Genomic DNA, 27,774 nt, shown 5'->3' on the forward strand with positions numbered 1-27,774 from the left:
TTTGTAAACTTCTTTCAGTTAATGGATTTTAACCATTTAACACCTGAGCCTTAAAATGTCTGTTTTTTTGTTTGTTTGGTTTTTTTTTGTTTGTTTGTTTTTTGTTTTTTTTTTTCTTATTTTGACTATAAAAAAGTCAGAAAGTACCTGTTACCGTGAATACTGGAACTTTCAATATTCAGGAATTATATCCAATTTACTGCATGAAATATGAGATTCAAAAAGTTTAAAGTAAAAGTTAAATAAAAACAAACACAAAAACCAATTTGAATTTGGAGGTTAAGTGAAGGAAAATAAAACACTGCAATCGTACAGCCATCAAATTTGGGATAAACGTACAATTTGAACATAAAAAATAAATGCGGACATCAACATTGTATGTTCTTTGAGTTCTTACTTCTTATGTTGTCACCAAAAAAAAAAAAAAGGTCACTGACAGCATCACTCCTCCATCATCCTCTGGGCCTCTCTGGCACACAAGCCATTTAAGGGAGGCTGCTCCTCATCACAGGACAAACTGAAAGTAGTGGAGAAAGATATCCAGCTGGTCACACAGTGTGTGGTACAAAGAAGGCACGACATTGTTTTACAAAAGCTAGCTCACAATACAAAGAAGTACAAAGTACACTGGTCTAGATGAGAACATTGAATTGTACACATACTGTATAGATAAGACATGGTGAAAGAGCCCATGAAGCTGTATGTGAATGAGTCTGGATGCTGGTGAAACAAGAACTTGTAGTGTGAGAGTCATGACCTGAAACTTTTAGTTTCTGGCAGTTCTCTTCAAAGACCGTCTTCACCTGGAGGAAAAGCCTCAGCTTCAAAGCGCTTCCTCAGTGTTTTTCACGAGGCAAGTCAGCAGACCTGGGGTTGAATTTTTTTGTCTTTTTCCAAATCCCATTTTCCATAAAATAGAGAATAATCTATGCTGACTTCATGAAGCTACAAGATAAGTTCGTTCAAAGGGCCAAGTCTACCATGGAAGAATTTGTTTTTGGTGCGTCTCAGAAAGTTGAGTTTCTTCATCTGACACATTTCAGCAACAAGGCAAAGCAAAGTGATTTACACAAGACTCTTAAAGTATCATCACAGAGGTCAACAAAAACACACTGAAGGAAGGAAGTGAAATAAAACAGAGGATTACATTTAAAATTCATTAAAACAAGCTGATTTCAATTCAAGAGAAGAAAAAAATCCACCAACAAAAGGTCAAAAGACGAAAGATTTTGAAACAGGTATAAAAGTAACAACTTACCAGAGACCACGTTTAGCCAGATATGTAGCAGTAGACTCATGATATTGATGGCTGATTGTCTTTAAAGAGTTTCTAATGGTGCTGTTTTCTTGGTCTGTTTATTTGAACAGCTGGAAATGTATCAACTCACAGATTTGTTTTTCAGTCTTTATCACATTTGTTAGAAAGCCCACCTGAAACGAACGGATGCAGAAGAAAAGAAGCAGATCAATAATTGGACTGTATGTTCACAGCACCTCTCGTCCTGAAATCACATAAAGCACTTTGAGCTACGTGTCCTCGTCACTTACTAACACACAGACATTCGTACACTAATGGCAGAGGATGATAAAGTGACCGTCAGTATCTACAAACTCCATTCACACTGTGCCACCAGCAGCACTTTGAGCTTCAGTGTCTTCCCCTCCTCCACTGGGCCACAGCTGCCCACAAAGGTGGAAAGGAACAAATATTAAGAGCACAAAGTAAAAGTTTAAAAGCTCACAACAGGAAGTAGCACAGTTTGACATCCACCTTCAACCTTTTTATGACTTTAATTTGTCAAAAGCTGAAACTCTGGGGTCCTGTTAGCCCTGCTCCTGCTCCAAGTAGACCTGAGATAAAAGACTTCAGCGTCCATTAATTATTTTTTTATTCTAGTATCGAAAATATTTGTAGACTTCTTTGTTTTTAACTCAGTTTTTATTAGGTTTATTTAAAGGGACAGGGGATATTAATGAACATTAAAGCATAACATCAATGTAAATATGCCAGAGTTAGCCAAAAGGCTAAACACCCTGGTAGCATAAAAACAAAACATGCTAGGCTACAATATATCAAAAGTGCAAAACAAAACATTTAACGTGCTAAATAGTGATAAAGTGCCAAACTCACACCACACAGGTCGATAGGTATAACAGGTAGAAGGATTCAGAGACAAAGAGCATGCTGGTTAAATGTTATCGAGCAGGAGGGAGAAATAATCTAAGGTGATGAAGTCGTGTTAAGAAGTGTTTAAACTGCCTTGTCCTCTCCTCTCTCTGAAACTCTCTCTGCTGGATTAAGATCCTGTGGAGACAGATTTGAAATTTTATGAAGTAGAAATCTCCCTCCAAAGTCCTTCCAGACCAGACCACTGTGTGCTTGCACGTAATGAGGTTGAAAAGATTAATGAGTCTTGAGAGAACGGCGCTGGGTGAGGTTGGATGTCCACTTTGCAGTGCTTTTAATCCCACAAGTTAATGTTAGGCCTGACAGGAAACTTGCATAAAAGCCTGAAGTCAAGACTTCACTAATGTTTGGTGACACCCCTCATCATCTTGTAAGTCTCTGTGCTCTTCTCCTTGTTTTCTTGTCACGGGAGAGACAGGCCGAGAAAACTGCAGAAATAAAAGCTCATTTATTCACAGGGAATCCAGTAATGCTGCTCTAAATAACAGAAAAGTCACAAAAGCCAGACTGGTTTATCCCACTAGGTCAGCTGATTCACTGAAAACAGAGTGTTATGGAGTTATTTAAGTTTTCCCAGACCTTACTGAGCGTGCAATGTGCTAACAGGTTGAGCACTATATTTTTACAAAGTTGACAACGCTGAACAATTTTAACCCTTTACCTGCTGAGGCTGAAAAAGTCTGGATACATTTTTGTTATTATGGCTGAAAAATGGTCTAAAACTTCCCTTTGTCTTAGAGCTTCGGCCCCTTTTTTCAGTAGTATGTCAACTTGAATTCTAATATCTGGTAAATGATTATTGCTCTTGACCTGGAAGTATTAATCCTGTAAAAGAGGTAAAACAAAAACAAAATTGATGTTCCCAGAAGTTTAGTTAGATAAACACTGTTTTTGACAGAAAAAACTGTCTGTGTGTATGAGCAAAAACTCTCTTCTTAGATTTCCAATGCCATTTGAATTTTTCTGATTGAACAAACAGGGACAGAGCTACACTATTAACTGGGGATGGGTACTGTAATAAGCACTCACGTGAAATGAATAGGCAGCATGTTAAGGTACCTAAACACATCCTTGTGACTGTGAGAGAGTGGAGGAGTAGGTGATTTTCCATGCTGGACATGAACACAGCATTGCAAGTTTATATATTGAAGTATAAATATGTTAAATTGAAAAAAATATGCATTGGTTATTAAACAAAGTGATATCTTTTACCACATAAACACAAAACAGTATCAAAAATTGGTACCGCCATGGACCAATACTGATTGCCAGGTACCAGACATGGGTACTATATCGTTTCAAATGTGAAAGGTACCCATTACCATTAATTTTACGACCTGGGTAAATAAAGTGCCACAGCTTTGGCAGTAGGTAATTAAAGAAGACAAGCTATCAGTGAGATGGTCCCAAAAGACAAGGCGATCTCAATATGAATAATATTGTTTTGTGGTTAATACATGACGATAATTTTGGTGATTGTCTGGACCTTACTGTTTATATATTTTAGGATTTTAATAAATTAATTAAATAAAAAAATATTAAGAAAAAGTAAAGAAAGAAGACTTTTTTTTTTTTACAGGACAGACGCTGTCATTTTTTATTTTATTTTTTTTTTTGTGTGTGTAAAATGGGGTGTTTGGAATAATTTTACAGAACCATGAATTCTTCTTTAGAAAACAATCGACATAATTACTGTGTATTGCCAAAACATAATTGTATTTCTATAACTAAGTAATGACTCTTCTGTTATGTTATAATACAGCAAAACACAGTGGTATTTAAAATACTGAAATAAGCTGAAAACACTATAAAAACTTTTACAGTATTATTACCATCACCCTGCAAGTAACCTCAGAGTGTCAGCTAACTGATTTCAGGGTGATGGTGATATAAGAGGCTGTGCAGAAGACTTCAGCTCCATCAGCAGTTAACAAGCAAATACAGAGGAGTAGGAAGAGGCTTTAGAAATAGGAGATCCTTCACTAACAAACAAAAAAAAAAATGCAAGGCCTCTTCTTGAGTATTTCAAAGCAGCTGTTGCTAAATATCAAAAGGTCTCCATTAAACAAAACCACATAGTAGACTACATGATGTAGCCTAATAGGGATTATACACTAAAAAAAACTATTTAAATCAGCCTAACATTTCTCCAACCGTATAATAACTTCCAGTTTCTCCGGTATCTCTTGCTGAGCTGCTCTCCAGAGGAACAGTGACAGTTTTTCTTCTTCAAACCGAACTGAAGTTGGACAGTACAGTTTAGACCAAAACTTTTCCTTTAGGTAAATTATCCTGCTTGTCCCTCCTGCACCGCTGCCTGTGCATTTATTCATTAGATGTCCCAAACTTTGCATTCGTTGTCATGTCTGAAAAGTCTCTGAGGCAGCACCTTTTTCTTCTTCTTCTTCTACTCCTCTACACATTTTCACGCCTCGAGCTGCTGTGGGAGCAGGAGTGGGAGGAGAGAGGCCAAAGAGGAATCTTAAGTGGAATAGTTTGTTTCTATCGCTTAGATGTGTAATGGAGGCTGAAAGGTCTTTTACACTCACTGTGATGCTACAATAGAGCAGGCTGCTCATCTTCTGTGACTTCTAAAAGGCTTCTGTGACCTTAAGGCAGTAATTGATACATGGCAAGTTTTCACACAACTTTAAAGGGCAATATCTTTCTAATCCTCCACGGATTACAGGGAAATCAGCTTTACTCTGGGCAGGGTTAAAGCCTTTCTTTCAGCGAATCATGCTAAATTGCATTTGTGTTTACTGCTTGAGGTTCCTCTCAGATGGGCTCAAAACAAGCAGAATGCAGAATAAGTGAGTTTCTAATGCTGATGTAGTGATTCACTTTTCTTCTACTTTAAACGTCTTTAAAATAGTACATCCTAAATTGAAAGTTTTCATCAATAACCAAGCTCATACCAACCATACTTTCTATCCCTTCACAAACAACTGTGTACACATGGAAAGTTAGATTAGACAGCATGGAGGCCTCAATCAACCTACAGTTCTGGTTTGTTGTTTCCTGTTTTCTCTCAAATACTAGGTTCTGATTGATCAGCACCACAATGGTGAGTTATAACTTAACAGCAAAGTGTTGGTAGGAACAATCTGATCCTATCTATAAAATTAAATCAAATCAAATAAAGCAAAAAAAAAGTCTGCACTTTTCAACTCTGCCTGTTGACACTGTGGCAAAAAGCTTGCGGCATCATTGATATCTGCGCAGAAGGCACAAAGAGTATTTATTCAAATCAGTTTATCAGTTTACAGAAAGCATTGAGAAGTCTTAGGCTCTGACCAAAAGAGACGTTTAATGCCTAAAATACACCAGATACATCCACAGACTGACTACGTTGTGCCGCGTCTTGACTGCTTGGTCTGGCTCTGCACATTACGTCTGTTTGTCGTCATAGTCAAGCTAAATATGAACTGACTCTGACAGAGCTTGTTTTGTTTTGAAAGTCTATGGGTGCTTTTAGGTAGTTTCCAGTCACGACTTCCTGTTTCCCGAATCTTCCCTTCGCTTAATTTATGCGTCACAGCTCCGCGTCCTTCAAAACTAGAAGGGCTGCGTATTAGCTGCAACAGAATGGATCCAGTGTGAGTTGACAGATTGACTCGATGTAGACCTGTTTGATCCGTTTGCCATGATGGAACAGAGACGCACTGCAGACGCAACTGGTGTATTTTAGCCGCAAGGGACGTGACAGGACTGAAATTGTAGGACAAAAAATGTCAACCACATGTACAAAAGATTTCTCCTAGGTGCTGTATTTCTCATTTTTGGGGCATAAGAAGATTAAAATTATTATTATTATTATTATTATTATTATTATTATTATTATTATTATTATTATTATTATTATTATTATTATTTGTCGGGGTTATACTTACCCAGATAGGATGTCAATCCGCTGTAAGGACCAGCTCACATTATTCCTTACTAAAAGTCCTGAGATTGTGCTGAAAGCAGAATACAATCTTGCCATAGATAAAATTTAATGAAATATAAGTCTTACATCTCCAATAAGCCTAAATCTTTGCTTTTAAAGGGCCTTATCTCTTAAAAGATAGTTTTATATTTAATCGTAAATGAAACACAGCTCAGATATCATGTCACACCTGTTTCTTTTTTATTCTAACATTCCTGTTAACGTTTAAAGTGCACACAGATAAATGATGAGCCTAAGTGTTTGAGAGTTCTTGCGGTTTGCACGGTCAACTCACAGCAGTTCCTGGTCTGAATCTTTCTTCTAGTGTGGAGTTAGCATGTTCTCGCTGTGTATGAGTGTTTTCTCTCTGGTTTCCCCCCACAGTCCAAAAACATGCTCATCAGATCGATTGGTCGCTCTAAGTTGCCCGTAGGTGTGAGAGTGTGTGTGTGAATGGTTTCTTGTGACAGGCCGGTGACCAGTCCAGGGTGTAACCTGTCCTGTGCCAAATAACAGCAGGGTCAGGCTCCAGCTTCCTGCAACCCTGAGAAGGGAAAGATGGATGAACCCTAATGTTAACACATGGAAACCACCCTATCTCCTCAGTCTACCTGAGGCGCTCAAGTTAGAGAAGCTATGATGTCTATTACACCCTTAAAGTACCCTCAGAAATGAAACTGTCCCATCACTGGCAGGCCTGGAGCTGCTGAAGCCATAAATGAATCAATCCAGGGACTCAGTGTAATTTTTTATACAATCCTCCTCTTAGCCTACTTTATTAACCATTAGCCCCTAAGCTGCTAAAGTGGAGCATGTTTTAGGAGCCCTCGGGTAACAGCCGTCAGTCAGCCATCACCTGCCACCCAGTTCTGTCATGAACAACACACACACACACACACACACACACACACACACACACACACACACACACACACACACACACACACACACACACACACACACACTACCCCCACTGAGACCAAAACTATTAGCACTCTTAACCTCATGTGGGCTTTCTGGCTTCACTCTCTCAGTTCTTTATTAAACTCTCCTCCTGGTTGGTGTTCCCTTTTTCAGCTCACAGGCAACTGCACCAACCACCAGCTCCTCTATTATTGTTGAGCTATCAGAACTGTTAGTATATGATGACTCCATCAGCCTTTCTCTGATGAGCTACAGTCAGGATGAAAAGAGAGAGTGATACCTTACAGACTTGCTTTGACTCTACAGGATGTGTAAACAGGCAAACTTGATGTAATCACTGCAGTAATAGCAGTTTGGATCAAGGCTATGTCAAACCATCACTTTCCTTTTCCAGTAAACACATATCTCATATGTTAGTGGGGGGTTTTTCAGTTGTTGTTTTTTTTGTCTCCCATGCTTCTTACATCCATGCACCAAAAATCAAGGGAAAAGAAGCCCCACACACTTTTTTACTTGTGCATCAACCAGTAGTGAGAGAAATGATGATTGAAGGCTTGTTCAACTTTTATATCAGCAGTATGGGTGGTGTGACTCTTCCAGTAAGTTCATGTCCAATCTTTTTCTCAATGGATAAACTGTCCTTCTTCTAACAATGGCTTTTATTTTGAAGTTGTTGTTTTTTAAGGGGATTTAGTTGGTGAATGAAGTCAGTTGTATCAACAGCTGGAAAGAAGACCTAATAAACTGTGGATGATTGTTGAACAACATCAGATTCAGAGGGAATGCATTGTGTGTCTTGTACAAGCTCCTGTCTTCACTCTCTCTCTCTGCCCTGATAGCTTTATTAGCCTGTGTGAAAACAAAGCACCTATTATCTGTGATGTAAATAAGATGTTTTTCTGCCATGACTTCTTTATTGTCAAAACCATTCCTGATAGTGACAAAAATTAAAGAGTCGTAATTCATGTAAGCTTCCAGTACATGCTTTTAAAATAACTAACAGAGGTGAGAGACTTTTTTAGTACATCTTCTCTTTTTTGTTCCTCTGTTTTGCACCTGTTTGAAATGAGAAACTGTTTTTATGTATGAGGCCATTTTCTAAATTTTAACCCCCCCCCCAAACCCTACAAACATCCCTTCATATGTACATCAAACAATCTGTTCAGCAAAGAATGGTTAATAAACATCTTATCTACTATGTGCATTCACTAACATTTATTAAATCACTGGCTTATTCACCCTTTCCTTTCAAGAACTGATCCCAATGACATTTACGAAGCGGTTTCAATAAGATATGGTTTGTGGAATTGTGGGAAAGCGTACAGCAAAGAAGAGGCTGACAGCAGCCATGCACGCAACCAACACATGGTCAGACGCAGTCAACACAGCCTGTGTGAATGCCATGACATTTATTTATTTATTCAGTTAGTTAGTTAGTTATTGTTGTTAATTTGGCACAACATAGACATTCAGCCACCTAATAATGTTGGTTGTTTATTGCGCTGATCTGTATTCGTATAATATCATTCTTATAAATCAGGGTCTTAGACTCAAATAACCTGAGGACAGCCTGTCTACTTGGTGATCATGGTGCCTTCAGGGTCAACTCAGGACTACCTGGTCAACTTAAAGACACAGTAAGTGATTCAGAAGTGTAAAGCTTGTTATATGTTTAAGACATTTTTAATATATAAACCCCTTTATCTTATATTTTACATGTTGAAAGCAGAGGTGTTGATTTCTTTAAAAGTCCAAAACATGTGACAAGGTTTACGCTCCAGACTCACTGTATCTTTAAGTGCCACTTGAAATGCTAAGCTAGGTGCAGATAGAAACTGTGGTGTAACAACCGTTATCAGCTCTGAATCTATCAGTGGCATTATAAAAAGTCCCAGATGACTGGTCATTTAATTAACCTTGTCAAGCATATCTGCAGTGGGCTCCAATCTAATTTAATCTGTTAATTTAAAACAGTTCTTAACCAGGCCAGCCCCCCAGCCAATCAAATGTCAGGTACGGAGGTATGGAGGGGACTTGGTTAATTAGAACTGTTGGGAAATGGCCAAATATGGACAGACGGGGGGAGGAGGGGGCTGGATTTTCTTTTATTACTTTCCTGGGAGATTTATTAATTCTGTGGGAATCACCTCAGGTGATATGAAAGTGTGTGTGTGTGTGTGTGTGTGTGTGTGTGTGTGTGTGTGTGTGTGTGTGTGTGTGTGTGTGTGTGTGTGTGTGTGTGTGTGTGTGTATGTGTGTGTGTTTGTGTGTGTGTGTGTGTGTGTGTGTTTGGAGAGGAACCAGGAAGAAGAGCTCAAATGATTGTCTAGAAGAGAGATCAAGTCAGATATGGTGAGACAGGACTGAGACTGAAAAAATAAAGAAAGGGAAAATGTATTTATTCATTTAATTCTAATACGTCTCTTTCCAACCTTGTGGGAGCTTCATTTCCTGTCCTTTTTTCCTGTTAGACAGGAAATTGAGCTTTAGCGTTTCCCAAAGTAATTCCTCGACTAATATTTGTCAAATGATGGTCTCTGTAGTATAACTGAAATGTCAAATTATGTTGAAAATTTGCACCGTGCTGTCTGAGGAATTCACGTCATCGTTGACACGTTACATTTAACAGAGCATAAAAAAGAGTGAAATGGATTCAACAGCTGATCTTAAAACTTATTCATAAACCCTTATAGTATACTCTTAAATATATCTTTTTATCTTTTGATTTTTTTTCACATGATTCTCCACAAATTATGAAAATGTTTTATGATTTTATAAAACATTGCATGAATTTAATATACTGTACAAAAGAACATTCTAGGCTGACTCTATCATGTGAATTACATGATAAACAGTGATAAACAGTTCTACAGTTTTATTTAGCAGACGCTTTTATCCAAAGCAACGTACAACACAAGCAAGAATTTAGACAGAAGAAAAACCTAGTTAGTGCAACAACAGTGCTGCAAGTTATTCGTCTGCAGGTGCTGCCATTAAGTGCTGAAAGAGCTGTGTCTGAGACCTTCTGACTCATTCTACCCTTGAGGACAAAGAGAAGGGTCAGATTAAGTGCTTAAATGTTCCCTGAACAGATGAGTCTTCAGACATCTCTCAAAGTAGAAAGAGACTATGTGGATCGTATAGAGTTAAGTAATTCATTCACCATTTGGGCACAACAGACGAGAAGAGTCTGGCTAGAGATTAAGAGTCACGCTGGGCTGGGAGCACCAGGCGTCTTTCACAAGCAGAGAGTAGTGGGTGGGAAGGAGTGTAGACCTGGAAGAGGGACCCCAGGTAGACGGGAGCCAGGAGAGGAGCTTTGAATTTGAGCTGGAATAAAGGCAGAGTCTTTATGTCTGAGGCCAAGAAACAGTGGGCTGCTCTTTCTGGGGGTGTGTGAGTCTTTGCCTCAAGGGAAAGAGTTAAAGTATCTCAAGGTCTTGTTAGGAGCTAACAAGACTGATAGGCAGATTGGTGTAGCATCAGCAATCATGCAGAGAAGAGGGAGCCAAACTGGAATGCAAAGCTCTCAATTTACCACTCGACCCATGTTCCAGTCCTCACCTATGAGCTGTTGTTTAGATTGAGACTAAGGATACCGGTGGCCGAAAAGAGTTTCCTCTAACAGGTGAGATATGGTCTGGAGCATGGACATCAGGAGGGAGCTCCATTGAAAGGAGTCTGTTTAGGTGGTTAGGGCCTTTCGTAAGGATGCCTCCTGGACCCCTCCCTTTAGAGCTGATCTGGGCACATCCAACTGGGAGGAGAACCCAGGGTCAACCCAGGGTCAACCCAGAGCGAGGTGGAGGGATTATATATCCCCTCCAGCCTGGGAGTGCCTTGAATCCCCCAGGAAGAGCTGGAGAGCATTGCTGGGAAAAGGGGTTTCTGGGTACTGTATGGACTGTATGGATGGATGTCTGACCTGAGGGAATCCTCCTGAGTGTTTGAATCAAGAAGCTGGTGTCAAGGCAGAAACAGTGGTGATAGTGAGCCTCTGGAAAGCAGAAAGAGAAACAGCAAAAGAATGATAACTCACAGACATAACTAAGCATAATAACCCCCGATGCAATGACTGATACATTAAATCTTGGAAAGTATCAGGCACAAAGGAAAGAGTTCAGGGGGACAGCCTCTGTCACATTCACAGCTTCTCTAAAAAGAAAGAATTCAAATGAAAAAGCGATGATTTGTTGGGGGCAGGATGTCTGTAATTGGCAGAATGAAAGAGTGAACAGCCTCCCAGGTTACAGCTGAGCTGCCCACTTACTGACACGTGGATGTGTGTGTGTGCATGTGTGTGTGTGTGTGTCTGGCCTGAGAGTGTGAATGTGCATGTCTGAATCTGAGTGTATGGCACGTGTGTGAGGCACCATCTGTGTTGCCATGTGCAGCTGCGCTCCCTTGGAGCCCAAGACCCAACACTCAGCTGTTACCTAGACAACCCCCTGCACCACATACCTGGTCTACACACACTCACACACACACACTCATGGCTGCATAGTTTTAAAAGAAACTAAAGGTCTCAATCTGCGTCTGCTTTTAAATGAGCAGATGGACATAGACTTATTAGATCTGTGTCTGTGTTTGTGTATGTGTGTGTTTGTGTGTGAGAGAAACAGGCAGACGAAAACTCTTTGTCACACTTTTCAATTACTTTCCCCTCCACTCAAGTGTGTATTGTGGGAACACGTAAGCCCTGTATAGGAATATATATAAAGAGTGAATATAAAGGTGGTGAGTCTGCATCTATGCTGCTCTCAGTCATTTATTCAGCCACACACTCTCTGGTTTAACAGGCTCAGGAGAAGCATGGACCACCTCAGGCTTAGCATAGGCCAGGTGATTCAGGACAGCACTGATGCTCCTGCAGGCCTGCATTCAGCATGAAGTTAGATGTCAACACATTATTTGTGATGTAATGAAAGTCTGAAATTAACATGTCAGGTTTTCATGTGTGCTTCTTTGTTTCTTTTAGCGTACCGTAGTCACACAGCTGCTCCTGCTGAAGCAGTGATGAAAGATAACCACACTAAAGCGCTTCAATGATACATTTTTAAACCCGGACAGCTTAGTTGGCTCATTAAAAGTTATGTGAAGGATTAATTTTTGTTGAAATACTTCAAATTATCAGCAAAGTTTTTTGGGTTTGAGCTACCACAAACTAACTAAGCATGCAGGTGCAGCTACTCAGACTTCAACTTACAGCTCTGTGTGTCATGTTGAGTTTCCTTTCTTCAGTTAATAAAGTGATTGCTGGTCTTGATTTGGTAGCTTGTATAAAGGCTTCATTTTTAAGTATCTGGTTCGTTCCAGTAGGGGTTCAGTTCTATTGTGAATGTACTGGATCCCACCTGTGATGCACGCACATGGCTCACATGTGCCAACCACTTTGAAGTATATTTGTAATATTTGTCAACTGTGTAACCATTCCAACGTTCATGAACAGTTTGATCAAGTTGAGCCTCTCTGCACGATGAAGATGTTTTGAGAAAGAAAAAATAATCTGTGATGGGGCTTCTGACAAAACATTTGGATATGAACTGATAAAGAATGAACACATGGAAAACTTAAGTAAATATAAGTAAATATGATCTTGAAGCACTCTAAATAGTCTTCATGAATTTCTCACTAGATTTTTTCAAATTGCAACTACTTAACCTTTTCATTTCGCATAGGAAAACATCCTGGGGTCCACAGCACTACGTCTCCCAAATTTACTTGGAGTCTCATTCTCCTAAAGATGGGTGGGCTTATGTGCTTGACTGTACCGAAGTGCGTGCAATCTAAGCCACCCCACCAAACAGTTTCATCAGCACCCCCAACCCCCAATTAAAATCATTTCTCTCTCGGCTATGTGACATGCTGTAATGCTGTGTTAATAATAGTTTCATGCATACAAGACCTTCTGTGAAGTTCTGGTAGTGTTACATTGACCAGAGTCAAAGTGTCTTTGAATAAATTCACACCAATTTAAAACTAACTAAACATTTTTTTCATTTGTTCTCAGCATTTTGCACCTTTTAACCTTAAAGAAATATACAGATTAATTTAATTTTGTCAGAATCAGCTCTCTAAAGTTTCACCTATCATTGATCCATGAGGGGATATTTGGCATAAGCTAAATTCCCCATTGACTTCCTGGAACTACCCTCCTTGAAACTAAATGGCTTCTGTGGCCCATTGTTGTCTGCATCCCCACTGAGACCTGAAGACCTGCAAAGATGTTGCAGTAAGGTCAGTGATGTAAATAAGTGATTGCAATATACTACCAGACCAGTAGAGGGCAGTAAGACACGAAGACCATTCAGCAAAGATGACACCATGGCAGAGACAGACAAGCTGCCCTCGCTTCGCCCAACAAAACACCAGACCATTCTGCCATCAAAAGCATGAAGATGACAGTGATCAGTCCTTTTTTTAGTTTAAAGAACAAACCTGTTGGTAGAAATCTTTCAGCAGTTGACATCTTTCTCAAATAACTTTATATTATCATCACATGTACATAACACTAAACGATGCATTCCCCAGTACTTCTCTGTTTCAACAACTGCTGTAAACTGGAAATCCACCGACCCGTTCAGATGAAGGTCTGTAACTAAACTGAAACTGTAACACTTGGAGCTGCCAGAGACACATTCACATTATCAGGCTAAAGAAGACCATTGTTTAGGAGGTACTAAACCAAGTCCATCACAGCTGGAGGTCATCTTATTGTGGACAGAGAGTAAAATCAAACACTATGGTTGCTCCACCAATCAGAAACGTTCAACTTGCAGGCCCCACCCCCTTAGAACCTGGTGCTATGAAGGAAACTATGTTAATGTGTAACTGATATATGGTGGATATTGGATGTACTCATTGAATATGTTTTGTGCTTAGAACAGACTTATTTTGAGGAGTAGGTTTTAAAGTTCACCGACTATAGAGTGATGGGTCTTATTTTGATTGACTCGTATGTCCATATACAAACAGACAGAGAAAAGATCCATATCATCCTGTTTATATATACCCTGTTATTCTGTACAAAGCTTAGAGAGACAGGGGATTGAACCAGGAACTTTTCTCTCCCTTTGATGAAGTTTTGGGCTGGGTCCAACTTAAAAGTTTCTATTTTTTTATTTGGGCTAATCTGTACTGAGAGATCTTTATTTTTGCACCTGAACACCTGGAAAGTACTACTGTTCAGGCAGGGCTGTTTTAAGGAGTAGATTCATCACCCTAGAACTAAATTTAGACCCCTATTCCTGCAGTTGAAAAGCACATAGTTTCTCAAAAAGTCCATTGTTTCTGGGAAAAGTAAAGTTTACTTATGGTTCCTGTGCCACACTGGTACAGCATCTATTCAGATAATCAATCTGAAATCATAAAGTGCTTTTCATTGTGTTAATCTGATTCTCAAATTAAGACCTTGTGGCTGCTCTACATCGTTTACATGGTCGTAAAAACTGTTTTGCATAATGGAATTTTAAAAACGGTTTTAAGCATTTGAGAATCTGATGAATTTATCATAAAGGTCCCAGCAGCCATTTACACCTGTAACTTTAAATAATGCATTAATACCAGCATCTAATACACCCAGGATAACACCAATATTCACCCTGATGGTCAATGAATTATGGAGAAGTATGCGTCCAAAGAGGAATCAATGATGTTGTATTTAAATTCAATCCTCTGTGTGTATGCTTTTCGAAGTAAAAATAGTCAAATATATGAAAAATTCCTCTTTTTCATAAACTTGGATTCACTTTGGCTGGATTTTATCTTCTCTATGTAACCTCAGCCCTTGCCTTACTCCCAGAGGTATCCAGCGAGCCTCAGAAGAGGCTGGCGTTAAGCCTGAGAATCAATGGGATGTGTTAGGAGTTTGAGGCTGGATATGATAAATTGCTGCCCTGAAATTAAAGTCTGAGTTCATTCTGGCTCCAGAGGATCTGTCCAGACCTATTTAGAAGAGCACATTTGCAGGTCTGCAGAATGTTTCTTTCTCTACGGCGCAGATGTAAGATATGGGTGGAAAGGATCAGTGCGCTGGTTAAGTCCATGTCACTGGAGCAGGGCTGCTTTCAGAATTAAACAATGTGCTTAAGCCTGGTCTGGCTGCAGCTAGCTGTCAAAAGAGGCTAGGTTCTTTGTCTCAACAACAGATGGGCTTACAAACAGCAGCACAGGGGAGGTGAATGGAGACGCAGAGACATCATCCCAGAGCAATCACCTTTCTAAATCAAATCTTTGAGATAGAAATAAGAATTTTATTCAGGAGCTTTCAGCTCTCCAATAACAACACACACACTGTGGTTTGCGCTAGGGGGGGAGGGATGAAACATACTCCATACTGACACATAAATTAAAAAATCTTATTCTATGGTTTTAAAACTGCTACTTTGAGTTTTAAACTGTGGGAAAAATTAATATCTTTCTATAGTTTGAGCTAATTAAACATTAATCTATCTCTATAGACTTCTGAAATTGACTGACACTAATAGATTTCCAGGGAACAGGAGCAGTTCAATTCAATAACCTTTACTTAACATTAATCTTGGTGTTAAGTAGGCCAAGGTTTAATGAAGGGGCTTAATCACACATGACAGAAATATAAAAATGGCCAAAGTCTTTAATTTAGAATCTATTAATATAAGACCCATCATCATATAGACTTGTCAGTATTACGGATGTAGGATTCTCTCAGTCTCCCTGTGTGTGTGTGTGTGTGTGTGTGTGTGTGTGTGTGTGTGTGTGTGTGTGTGTGTGTGTGTGTGTGTGTGTGTGTGTGTGTGTGTGTGTGTGTGTGTGTGTGTGTGTGTGTGTTAATCTATTTTCTAATAGGATGTCAAACATTCTTTGTCTCATTATTTCTGTTTTCTTCCTTCAGACTTTCTGTTTTGTTCACCTGAAGCAGTGCAGTGTAGTTTTTAGTAGCATGTAGCAGAACAGGCCTATAGTGATTTCAGCAATTTTCTTAAGTTTATCCAAATTAGTCTCTAATCACCTAACCATAAAAATAATTTCTACTTAGACTCTTCTTTCCAACTGCAAAGCAAATTCATTGGTTTAAAAAGAGCATATGTTGTGCGCAGACGTATTTGGTAATTTTTTAACTTGACAAATTGTGCATTATACTTGTCATGCGTCGCAGGAGCTTCTTGTCCTTGTGAGCCACCATCAATTCACCAACAAGAGGGCTTAGCAGGAGGAAGTGTTTAGATTTCGAGTGTGACTGATGTACCTTTACTTTCATTTTTCTACTGGTTTGGTCTGATTTTTGTTGAAATACCTTTGTCAAATTTGTTAAAGTTCGAGCACCAACATTAATGGCTGAGAAGATTAATCGAAAATGTTCAACTTTGGAGCATCTGTCTGCTAAATAGTTTCAGTGGGTTCCTCAGAAGCTGTCGTCTGTGTAGCAATGGGCACTGGTGCCTCTCTGACATATTGCATGTCTTCATTTCTTGTCTTCAACTATCCTACCAGTGAAGGCACAAATGTGTCAAAAACTTAAATACTTTGTATTGATTCGATACATTGCAGGAGCTTAAATGTTTTCTGTTTCTTAATATGGTGATATAGTTATTTCATAAAGTGCTGAGATATGTTACACATAGAGGAAGAAAACAATAAAGAGTTAAACACCCCTTAAACACTGTGAATCACATCTTGACCAAAAATGTAGATCAAAAATCAATCAATATTTTTTTTTAAACCTTTAAGCCCCAGTCCCTTTTTTGGGTCTCTGCTAGAAAAATGGCATGTCCAAATTGAAATATCTCCTTATCTACAAGGTTAATGATTCTGGTATCATAATAAAGTGAACACCTGTGACTTTTGCTCAGAGGTGTCAGTATTGGTATTTATGTCACTGGCTCAGAGTAATAAAACAAATATTTTTTATGCCTTTTGTTGTTGAGCAACCTCTAAGTCTCCCTTTAAACCCTAAATGGGAACTTTTCAGAGTTTGGTGACAGGTGTCTTCAAAATTCTCAACATCATCTCCAGTATTTACTTCGGACATGTCTGTTTTCCACTATGATGTTATCTGGAAATAAAATACTTTAAAATTACTTTCATGTGTAAGCAAGCAAGTCTTTGCAGATGATTAAATAGATGTTTAAGAGGGGTATTATGCTCTCATGTATCTTAAACATGTTTATAAAGTAACATTGCTGGATGGTCAGACTAAACGTGTACAGATTTTTAAAGCTCAAAATATTCAAATGTTGTAGAAATTAACACATCTGTTTATCATGATCTGCACAAAACAGTCTGCTCTAAAAAAGCACGAGATCTTCATAAGACATGATGAAATGATGAAGTCATCATTATATAAGGATCCTCTAACTGGTTCATAATACACTGAAGGCATGGGCCTGAAACACCAAGGTCAGTCCATAGCTCCGCCCCCAACAGGCCTCTAAAGGACTGGCACCGGGGCTTGTGGAGCCTTAAGGAGACAGCAGCTAAAACAAAGTGTTTCAGAATGAAGCTGAAATAAAGGTTTACCTAGAAGAGAAAAATAGGGCTTTTTTCTGTAAATCACGTAAAGCTACTGCTGGGGTTCCAGACAGATGATTTCCCCTCTTTAACATCCGGAAAGTAGTCATTCTCTCTGCTTGTATTGCAGCATTAATAATCAACCAAAGACTGGCTGCTTTTTCTATGCACATTTTCTTGTTGTAAATGTCTGAATGCTATATGACAGAGCACAGACAAGTCCATCAGGGTGAACCAACCATAAAAAGACTCTGATCAGACGAGGTGTGACTCACTGGTCATGTAATTTGTGTTTACAAACTCAAGTGTGATTTGGCAAGTACGTCTATACTTCACACCAAAGTCAGGTTGAAATGTGATCTCAGTCTGTATGAAATGATGATGCTCAGGCTAAAAAAGCTCCTGTCTATCATGACTACACATTTCTTTTTTGATACTGACAACAACAACAACACATCAGAGACATTTTCGCTGGAGTTTTTAAAAGTAAAATGCAGCAACAAACACAAATGAAGACTTGGTTCAGCTGTAATGTAGGAATGGTGCACTGGTTGCGGGGGATTGACCCACTCTCTTTCACACACACAGACACACACACTCACTCAAGTCATATTCAACCTACACGTATTCTTACGCAAAACATTGCAAGCTAAGTTGATGATTTTAATCACCATAGCATGCTGAGAACACAAACAGCCTCAGGGTGCTAATCAATTAATGGAAGGCATGCAGAACTACACAAACACTCCCTCTCTCCCTATGACACACACACACACACACTCACACACACACACACACACACAGGGACCCACACATCGAGCTAAAGCAATTTCACTCTGATCCAAGGACTTTATTAGCAGTTTTGCAGTGGACATGTAGCACAGCCTGCTGCCTGCCTCAGCACAAAGGAAGGCTAACAGCAAGAGAAACCACCAACACACACAGTCTGTGTGAAATCTAACAGAAAACGTCACCATTTGTCCCCAAAAACATCAATTTAGGAGACGAACAAGCATATAAAATCCCCATCGTTTACTTTTAGTCATCAATCTGGAGCAGAGGTGACAATAAAACCAGTACGAAGTGATATTATGTCATCTCTGGTTGCATAGAGGAACAAACCTTAAGTTCAAACTAACTTTTTAAAGTGTTTCTCCTCACTCTTTAATTCCAAATCACCCCTCATAAACGAACCAGCTGCAATAAAAGTCTAAATAAAAATATTCATCCAAACACTTTCTCAGTGGTTCGACAACAAGCAGAAACACACACACCGTTCAGCACTGTGTTTAGGCTGCGCTGGTACAGTAGAGCTATCATTATAATGATACTGAGGTCTATCATAATTATCTGCTAATTGACTGCCTAACGAGGTAGCGCTCATTAGAATGCTCATTAATACCCCATCATCACCATTGATAGCTGTAATCACACTGTGGAGGTTTCAAGGTCTTACAGGAGGCTGTGTGAATGTAACTGTGGATACTGTCTGCACACATACTGTGACTATGACTGTGTGTGTGTGTGTGACTATGACTGTGTGTGTGTGTTTGTGTGTGTGTGTGTGTGTGTGTGTGTGTCAGTGTGTGTGTGTGTGTGTGTGTGTGTGTGTGCGCGCGCGTGTCTTGACATCTTGCTTTTTGTTAATCAGAACTATTACTATAATATAACTGTTGCTTTTAGCATATATATATATATATATATAAATATATATATATATATACACACACACACATAAAGTTTTCTTTGTCTTTTGAGCCTGTCGTTTCTTTAATGGTTTTTTTTTTTCTCTGTTCCTGTAAGTGGTTACATGGTTGCATGGTTGAGACCTGCTGTTAGCAGCCTGTAGCATGTTGATGCTAAACATTGCTAGGCCTGATGTTCCCATGCAAGCTGAGGAGAAGGAAGCGAGGACATTGTGCTGGTACTGTGGTATGAGCTAAGAAGAGATGACATCAACCTTCTTCCCATGGTTATGGGGAAAGTCTATTCCTGTAAGATGGTCTAGTCAGCCCTGCTAGTAACGATCGTCTCATTTGAAGGATACAGGAGAGTGAGACTGAACTAAGTGGAATAGATGACTAGCTCTGGATCGTTTCGCGGTGGAGTCAGACTGGACATTGATGGCCAAGCTGTCATCTCTTGATGGATATTTTTCATGATACACTTTCTTGTTTTCTGCTGTGCTGTGAATTTCCCTTTGGGGATCAATGAGGAAACTGTATTCTTTTCTATTCTATCAAAGGTGCTTTAAAGAAAGTACTCATACTACTCTGGTTAATGGAGGGATGTGTTTAAAAAAAAAAAAGGCTGGTTCCAGTTTTGGGCTGTGTGGCATTGTATTATGTAAGCACTTGTTGCCTATCAGCAAGAAGGTTCTTGATTCAAGTGGTGGCTGAGATATTTCTGTAGGGAGATTAGCATGTATTTGCTTTTCTTTGGGTCCACCTCCCTGGTTGTTTAATTTGTTAGTTAAATGCCTCAAAGTTCTGTTTTTCAAAGCTTTTAAATGTGAGTACTCTTTAAGTACAAAAGACTTCCTTTATTCAATTTCAGAACATTTAAAAGTTGTGTTAAAGTTAGAAAACATCAAGAAAAACTTGTAAGTTGATTATAAGTGTGTATCTTCCAAATATGTAAGGTTTCAGTCCTTGGGCTTTTAGAATCTTTTACTTTTTCTTTGGTAAGAAAAGTCTCTTTGGTGTCAGTGGTGTTGTGACATCACTTTGTACCATTTGGCTTCCTTTGACAGTTTTATTAACCACCTTAAATGTTAATACGGATATCAGTATCTTGTGTTGGTTTAAGGCCTGTAAACAATACAGGGACCCTAGAGAAAGAGTGCAATGCAATTGAACCCAATGTCCCTCAGGGGAGATAATGTGCTTCTCTACAGTCTTTTGGCAGAACAGCTCATTATCTATAGATCAGCATCTTTGTGAGATGATAGTTCTGATGTGTTATTGCATCCAGAAGTGGTTAAGATGTGGATATCAGTTAAATTACTCCTCATGGAGTAAGCTGGCTCTGGTGTATTGATTTAAAATCTGTAAACATCAAACTTGGACACACAGCAACCCCTCATTTCTATGTTAAAACAGCCCAGTGCTTCATGTTCCTTCATGGTTGTTTCTCCTCTGCAGTGGTTTGCAGCCTCCCAGTTACTAAAAATTCCCTGTGCTCCATTACTCTGCTGCATTCTGAGCATGATGTTTTTTGTGTTGCAGGTATGCCTCTCAGTCTGGACTGCAAGGCGTTTTTTGGCTACAGTGGAGAAAACAGAAGGCCCATTATCTACTGGATGAAAGGAGAGAAGTTTGTTGAAGAACTCGCAGGACACATAAAAGAAAGTGAAGTCAGGTAAATGCTCATGCATCACGTTAATGACAGACCAGTAGGTACAGACTCTGGAAGGTCCTTCTTTAAAAAAAAGCTTATTTTTAACATTTTGTAATGATATTAAAATAATTACTAATAAACATTTAACGCTCTGCCCAGAAAAAATAACAACACACACTGAAATTTACTGTTCATCATCCAAACAAGCCTCCAGGGGGCTGGCCAATCAGAGGGAAGAGGGTTTGTGGAACAGGGAACCTTAAAGAGACAGCAGCTGAAATAAAGTGATGTAGACAAAGGCTTTTCAAAACAACAGTGTGAAAAAATGGGGACTTTTTTCAGAAGAGGATAAACATGAATGCGATGCAAAGGAGTCCAGCAAATATTTTAAGAATATGATACTGGGTTTAGGGTATAGCTCATTCTGTTGGAAAATCAGACACTATGTAAGCCCTTAGCCCAGAGAGCACATATCTGCATGAGAATTAGTGGAAGAACATAAAACTAACATTGTCTCCTCTTTCAAATTAACGTGTGCCTGATGAGATCTCCATTATTCTGTCCAGCCCACTGGAAACCTCAGATTCAATCACACAGAGACTCTTAGTTCAACAGTCACACGGCAGCCACAGACAGACTCCTGCTGAGGTCTGCATTAGTCCATCCACGTTCAGAATCTGCCACCCATCCTGCTGCTTCTGTCTGTTTGCATTCAATCCAAAACTGTTGGCTGGGCTCCCTGATACCCTGAAATGATCTGGTAGTTATCCTGCAGTATGCTGGAGAACTGTTGACACTCTCACCTTATTAGCTGAGGGGATGAACTGATAATTCTGATCATGTACCAGAAATTGTATTTTGTTTCTTTCCTCCACAGTTTGCCAGGATGTCTTTTTTTCCCCACTATTCAAACACTTAGATGAAAAAGTATATCATACAAAAAGGGTATTGTTAACCTATGGATCAGTCATTTCGTCATATTTCCATCTTAAGGCCTCACTGACTCATACATTCAGTGTTGCACAGCACCTTCCAGACTCCTCTGTGCAGGTGAAAAAAAATCCTATTCTGTTACTAAGGAAGAAAAAAAACCCATGTGCTCCCATCTAATCAGCATATGAATATCATTTCATGAGAGTTCTGCAGCTATAGAGTATCTCCTCCCAAAGGCTTTTTGTGCTTTGAGGAATTTAGTATTTTTCATTAATGAGAGAGGATGTGTAAAGTAGCATTCCATTTCCTCTCTAAATGATCAGTGGCCTAGCGCTGAGTAACAGGAACATCTCAAGAATGTCATTCAAAGATTTCATGGTTTGAGTCAGAGGCTGCTTTGCTTTTTTTTTTTCATAAGCCACTCTTCTGAATGTCAAAATGTTGTTAACAGAAGCAAAAGAGCTCATCTTTATGACCGGGTGTGGATTTACTCAAAAACAGTCTTCAGTGGGTTTAGTTTTTACTGCTTACTTGCTTACTACTCTCATACAAAGCTGAGTGGTGGGTCTCACTTTATTTGAAGCCTGATCACTGTGTGTTTGTAGAATGAGCTCAGTGGTATTTATTTCAAAGTCATTCAAACGCCTAGAATGGTCTGAGCTATTGGCAGCAGTGAAAAATGCTTCTCCTATAAGTTTAATTGTAAAGTTTAATCTTAAATGTGTCATGCCATGAACGCCCACATGGATGTGCCCTTTCAGTCCCCTTTTGATTCATTGGTTGATTGATTGATTGATTGATTGAATGATCTGTATGTCTGATGTTTGGTAGGTATGTTGGTTGGTTGGTTGGTTGGTTGGTTGGTTGGTCCGTTTGTTGGTGAGAATGTTAGTTGGTCAGTATATTAGTTGGTCAGTACATTGATTGATTGATTGATTGATTGATTGATTGATTGATTGATTGATTGATTGATTGATTGATTGATTGATTGATTGATTGATTGATTGATTGAGTGAGTGAGTGAGTGATTGATTTGTTGGTTGGTTGGTTGGTTGGTTGGTTGGTTGGTTGATTCGATGTTATATAACACCCAGGGTCACCAGGTGCTTAAAAGCTTAAAAAGAGTGAGTGTGAGAATTGTTACTGCAATTCCAAGAGGTAGTTCAGATTTCAATGTGTTGTCCATCCTACCCTAAAAAATAAAAAAGTTATTATTTAAACCATTAGCTTAACGGCTAAATATTGACAACCATGATTGACTGCAGATTGATTTTTCTGAAGGCGGTGTACAGGTTGGGTATTTGGCCAAAATAACTTTACAAATATCCTGCAGTGTTATAAAAGAAAGCTTATATTTTACAGTTATTGGAAGTGTTTGCTTTGTTCATCTACAGCCTTCAAAAGGTTTTACCTTATTTTTTAAAGTGTTCCTTTTTCTCCATGTAGCAGCCCCTGGTATGAAATTATCACGCGTTGAGTTCTACAGGTGAAATTCTTTATTTTCCATCCATCCGTCAGAAAAACAATACAAAACAATACAAAGTTTGACAGATATTAAACACACATTTACAAACAAACACACTTGATTACATGTCAATATTGCACTGTCCTGCTACACAAATATTGCACCGTGTATAAATATTGCAGCGTCCCTTCACCGGAGTATATTCTAAGATAGAGTAAATTTGTGACCCACCCCGGAACATGAATGACCATAACGTAATTGCCCTGTGGCCACTTCCACACCATCTTCCAGACTGTGTTAGCCAAACTGTGCCATACATAACCAAACAAACTAAACAGGCACAACTTTCTCAAAGAATTCTCCATAAAGGCCGGTGCATCTGTGATTACGGCTGATGCTGTTGTACACCTGTATGAGATTTCTTCTTCCATTTATGAATCTGGACCACAGTCTGCTAACCTATATGGCTGTGGATGCTCCACTGCGTGTCAAATGTTCAATATATTTCTGCTGCTACCTTATCTTTTTGGCTGTCCTCGTTTGGATTCAGGAGGAATGTATCTATGGATTGGATGGTGTTGACAGGTCTGCGCCCTTGACCTCATGTTTGTGCTGATTGATAAACACCTGACAGAGCGGATTGGTAACAGCCTCTTGCTTTCTGCACAGTCACTGGATCAAAGCCAGGTTTTTAGGAGGATGACAGTCCCACACTTTGGAAGACAAGAGTCACTGAAAAGCCAAACATGGTCTCAATTTCCAGGACACAGAGGAAGGGATAAAAAAATGGTGTTCATTCCCACAGAGAGCAGTGCACCTGGTCATGCTGGGTACACCTGGGGAGAAGTGCTGATGGACTTTTGTCTTTTGGTAGCCTCTAACTTCAGCTGTGACAGGGCAGCTTCTGGAGATTTAAAAACTGAAAGAAGATCTGTCAAGAGATGAGGTCATACTTTCAGCACAAAAAAAAATGCTTAACATGATTTTTTGTCATTTCTGAGTCTTTCATTACATTAGCATGGGAATGAGATCAGACAATCTCGATGATAAGTGTTTCAGAGAGGCCAAAATGAGGGAAGAGATAAAAGAAACATGAAACACTAAAATCAGTGGAGAGTCATTGGAAAGGGATGATAACAACAGCAAGTACAAGGAAGTTATACATTTTTGAAAAGGGGATTTTTGAAGTACCTGCTTTTAGCAGTAACCTTTAATGCTCTTCCCTGGTAGACATCAGAGAAATGGACACTCTCAGAAGCACAAACACAGAGGATCGATGTACCGTAGAGAGAAAAAATACCCAGGGACCATTCAAGTTATCTGCTCTTCAGGAAACTTTGACTTTTTGAACTTATTATACTCATAATATTTACAAAATCAGGGATGGTTTTGACATATTATGATTGTTTACATTTCCATACTGTACTATGGAGGATTAGGGCCATGCTAAAGAAAGAAAAGTTAATTTCCTTACCTTTGTCTATAGCTATAGACTATCAAAAGAACTAAGGATGGGCGTATAAAAACATGAGATCACTTGTGTATAATGATTTTCATGAAGCTACACCTCTCATGGGTGAAGTTATTTAATATTTCTGTATCATATTTTATCAGTGCTGCAATCTGCAGAAGTTTCATTCAAACATGAGCCGGCTCTGCACAGAGAGGCCATTGCAGATTCCCTCATGCCAAGGACGACTCGTTTGGAGTAAAGGGCGTTTGTAGCTCACAGTCCACCTTGCTGTGATTGCAGAGATTGAATTTGTAAAAGTAACATTCTACAGACAAGTTACTGATCGGGGAAAAGCCAAATCTGTGGAAACCTTCCTGACTGTACCAAAGTTCTTAACAAAGCTTCTGTTTCTCAGCTATCTTTCCCTTAAGGATCCCTAAGATCCTGAAAAGATGGCACACAGCATCAGCATTACATCGTCATAAGTATAATCATCATAAGTATAATACATTATAATTACGCTGATGTGCCAATAGATTATATAATTCCTTACTAGTACAACCTATACTAAAGTATAACTTCACAAGGTGGTCCATGGTTCTCATTTTTGTACAGGCCCCCTCCTGATGGCTTATTGCTATAGATAAATTTATGACTTTATTGTCATAAATCTATGGCTTTTGTTCTTATTAATTATTGATAGATTTGTTTATTGTTTGTAACTTTTTTAACTCGGTCCTAATCCTCTGTGGCAAGGCGAAACATTTTTTTTTCTTTTCTTTTTTTTATAAAAGCACCAGTGAAAAAACACAGGTGGCAGAATTTTTTTTTTTCACTATATATTATCAGAACAAAATGTGATCATTATTTCCACACTAGTTTTCTCTGCTCGTGTGGTTTTGTCTTCAAAGTGAATTTTAATCTTTTTCGATCTTTAACTGTGAGCGTTCTTCAGCTTATATTTGGTTTAACAACCGGTCTCTGTTGTTGGTCGTACTTCCCAGACTCGGGGTTTACACTGTTTTGTGCTGTGCTGTGACAGTTGATTCTAGTATAAAATGTCCTAAGGGCTGCTTACACAGGACCTTCTGAATCTGATCGAGGCTTTCACATTGTGTCATTACACATGTGACACCCATCAGCCTGTCCAGATGTGTCATAGTTCACACACTCTTTACACTCATTTCCTTTGGTCCTCTCCCTCTGAGGTTCCAGCTGTGAATTCACAAGTTTCAGAGCTGATGCTGGGCTCACTGCACCTGACACTGGTTTTTAGTCTTACCTGTTCCCAAGGCAAAGCCTTTGTCTTTTGTATTCTTTAAGCACAGATTCACCATCACTGTCTGGTATCTGGAGTTGGGAGTGGGAATAGAGCTAGAAATTTCCTCACCTCTGATGATCCTGGATCATCTCGGCTGACTCATCTGAATTTCCAACATCAGCACAGTTCCTTGATTTCAGGGTCCATTGGGTACAGCCAAACCTGACCTCTAATCAGGCTTATGTGTCCATGTTGGGACTCAGTTCAGACCCCCATCCTCCAGCACCCAGCAGGCTTTTTGTGCAGTATGACCTCACCAAAAGGAGAAATCTTTTTTTTCCAGCTGTGGCCAATCCTTGCTTCACATGCAGTCTGCCTCCCTTTGTCCCTGTAATCACCTGCTCCTGGTTTTGTACAGCTGCAGTCATCTTAAAATGATGGAGTAATTTTCATGTACCATGAGGTTTCTTCAAAATAAAGTGATCTATTCTCTCCTTGTTTTATCATTCCTCTTCCTGTCTGTGTGTCACATTTTAATGTTTTTATTGTCTCAGGTGTGTATGTTCTCTATTTCTGTCTCTAAGTTCTTCATTTCCTAAAAAAAAGGATGATCCCTCTGACTTTGTCTCTTGTACTCTCTTTGTGTGTTTGTCCAGGATTTTGAGGGAGCATCTGGGGGAGAAGGAGGTGCAGCTGTCCTTAATTTTTGATGCTGTAGAGGAGTCAGACCTGGCAAACTACACCTGTTATGTGGAGAACCACATAGGAAAACGCAGCGGGAGTGCCATACTGCAGAAAAAAGGTAGGTCTCTTGCCTTCTCTTTTTTTTAGTTCCCTTTATCCAATTTAAGTGAGATGAAATCAAACAAGAGAAAACCTGTCTTCATGTTTTAATCTAACTGTGTCGCTTTTCTTAGAAAATGTTCTATTTCATAATGAAAACACCTTTCAAGGTAATCAGACATTAAATTGAAAGCAGGATTGGGCTCACATTGGTCAGTTTTTCTCTGGCACTGAAAAACATCATTTACAGCATAATCATGACTCAATTTGGTGTGGAAATAAGGAGCTATTTACAGTAATGTTCTGTACAAAGAGGAGTCTGAAATGCTTAATGAAGCCCAGAAAGGACTCCTGGTTCATACAGCTCATTTTGGATAAGCTTCAACCTTTGGTGTTGAAAAGTACAGAAAGGCAGAAGGCCAAAAATACTGTGGTTCCTCTATAACTCTTAATACAATTTAACATCAACACTTGTGTGAAAAATGCTACGAGGAGGATCTGTTTAATTGCACTCCCTTGCCACCTTGTGGTCGGAAACTGACGTAAATAACTTTTAGCCAGGAGTGTGTTCGTTTTGGAATCAAATGGAGATCGGATCAAAACAAATTTTCTTTGTTCAAGACAACTTTTTATAGGATACAACGCTCTAAGGAAAGGTATTTATCAGTATTGCTACTTAGCGCTATGGTTTGAAACTTGACATCAAGCAAACGTTGTAGCAGCCAGCTATATGTTAGCAACATTGGCAGTCTGATGCTTAGACATATGTGTAGGCTGACAACAAGTAAACACTGTGAGTTTGTAAGTAGTTCAGTAGCCGTTTCCATTTAGCTCAGCTGGCAGCATTACATGTCTGCAATGTGTAACATAAGTGAATCCTGGTTAGCTATTATTGATAGACTCTCACGTTTGAACAGACCACTGCAGAATAACTGCTGACTGTGGGTTTGGAATGGACATTATTACAAACAGCTTAGCCCCTGTGTTATAGAGAGATACAGCCTGAGCT

The 27,774-nt window shown here is 39.2% G+C and overlaps 1 protein-coding gene across 6 annotated transcripts in view; it reads left to right on the forward strand.

The window, feature by feature from the left end:
- il1rapl2 (interleukin 1 receptor accessory protein-like 2) overlaps positions 1–27,774 on the forward strand; it is a 528,542-nt gene that overhangs the window by 474,367 nt on the left and 26,401 nt on the right. For all 6 annotated transcript variants that reach the window (XM_074674421.1, XM_074674420.1, XM_074674424.1 and 3 more), the window contains 2 exons: positions 20,759–20,891; positions 26,639–26,784. In XM_074674421.1, coding sequence (XP_074530522.1) covers positions 20,759–20,891; positions 26,639–26,784 — 279 coding nt within the window. The remainder of the gene's footprint in view (positions 1–20,758; positions 20,892–26,638; positions 26,785–27,774) is intronic.

Source organism: Halichoeres trimaculatus, unplaced genomic scaffold (assembly GCF_033239565.1).
Source record: "Halichoeres trimaculatus isolate MK-OKI-2021-1 unplaced genomic scaffold, fHalTri1.1 fHalTri1_scaffold_7, whole genome shotgun sequence".
NCBI classification, from domain to species: domain Eukaryota; kingdom Metazoa; phylum Chordata; class Actinopteri; order Labriformes; family Labridae; genus Halichoeres; species Halichoeres trimaculatus.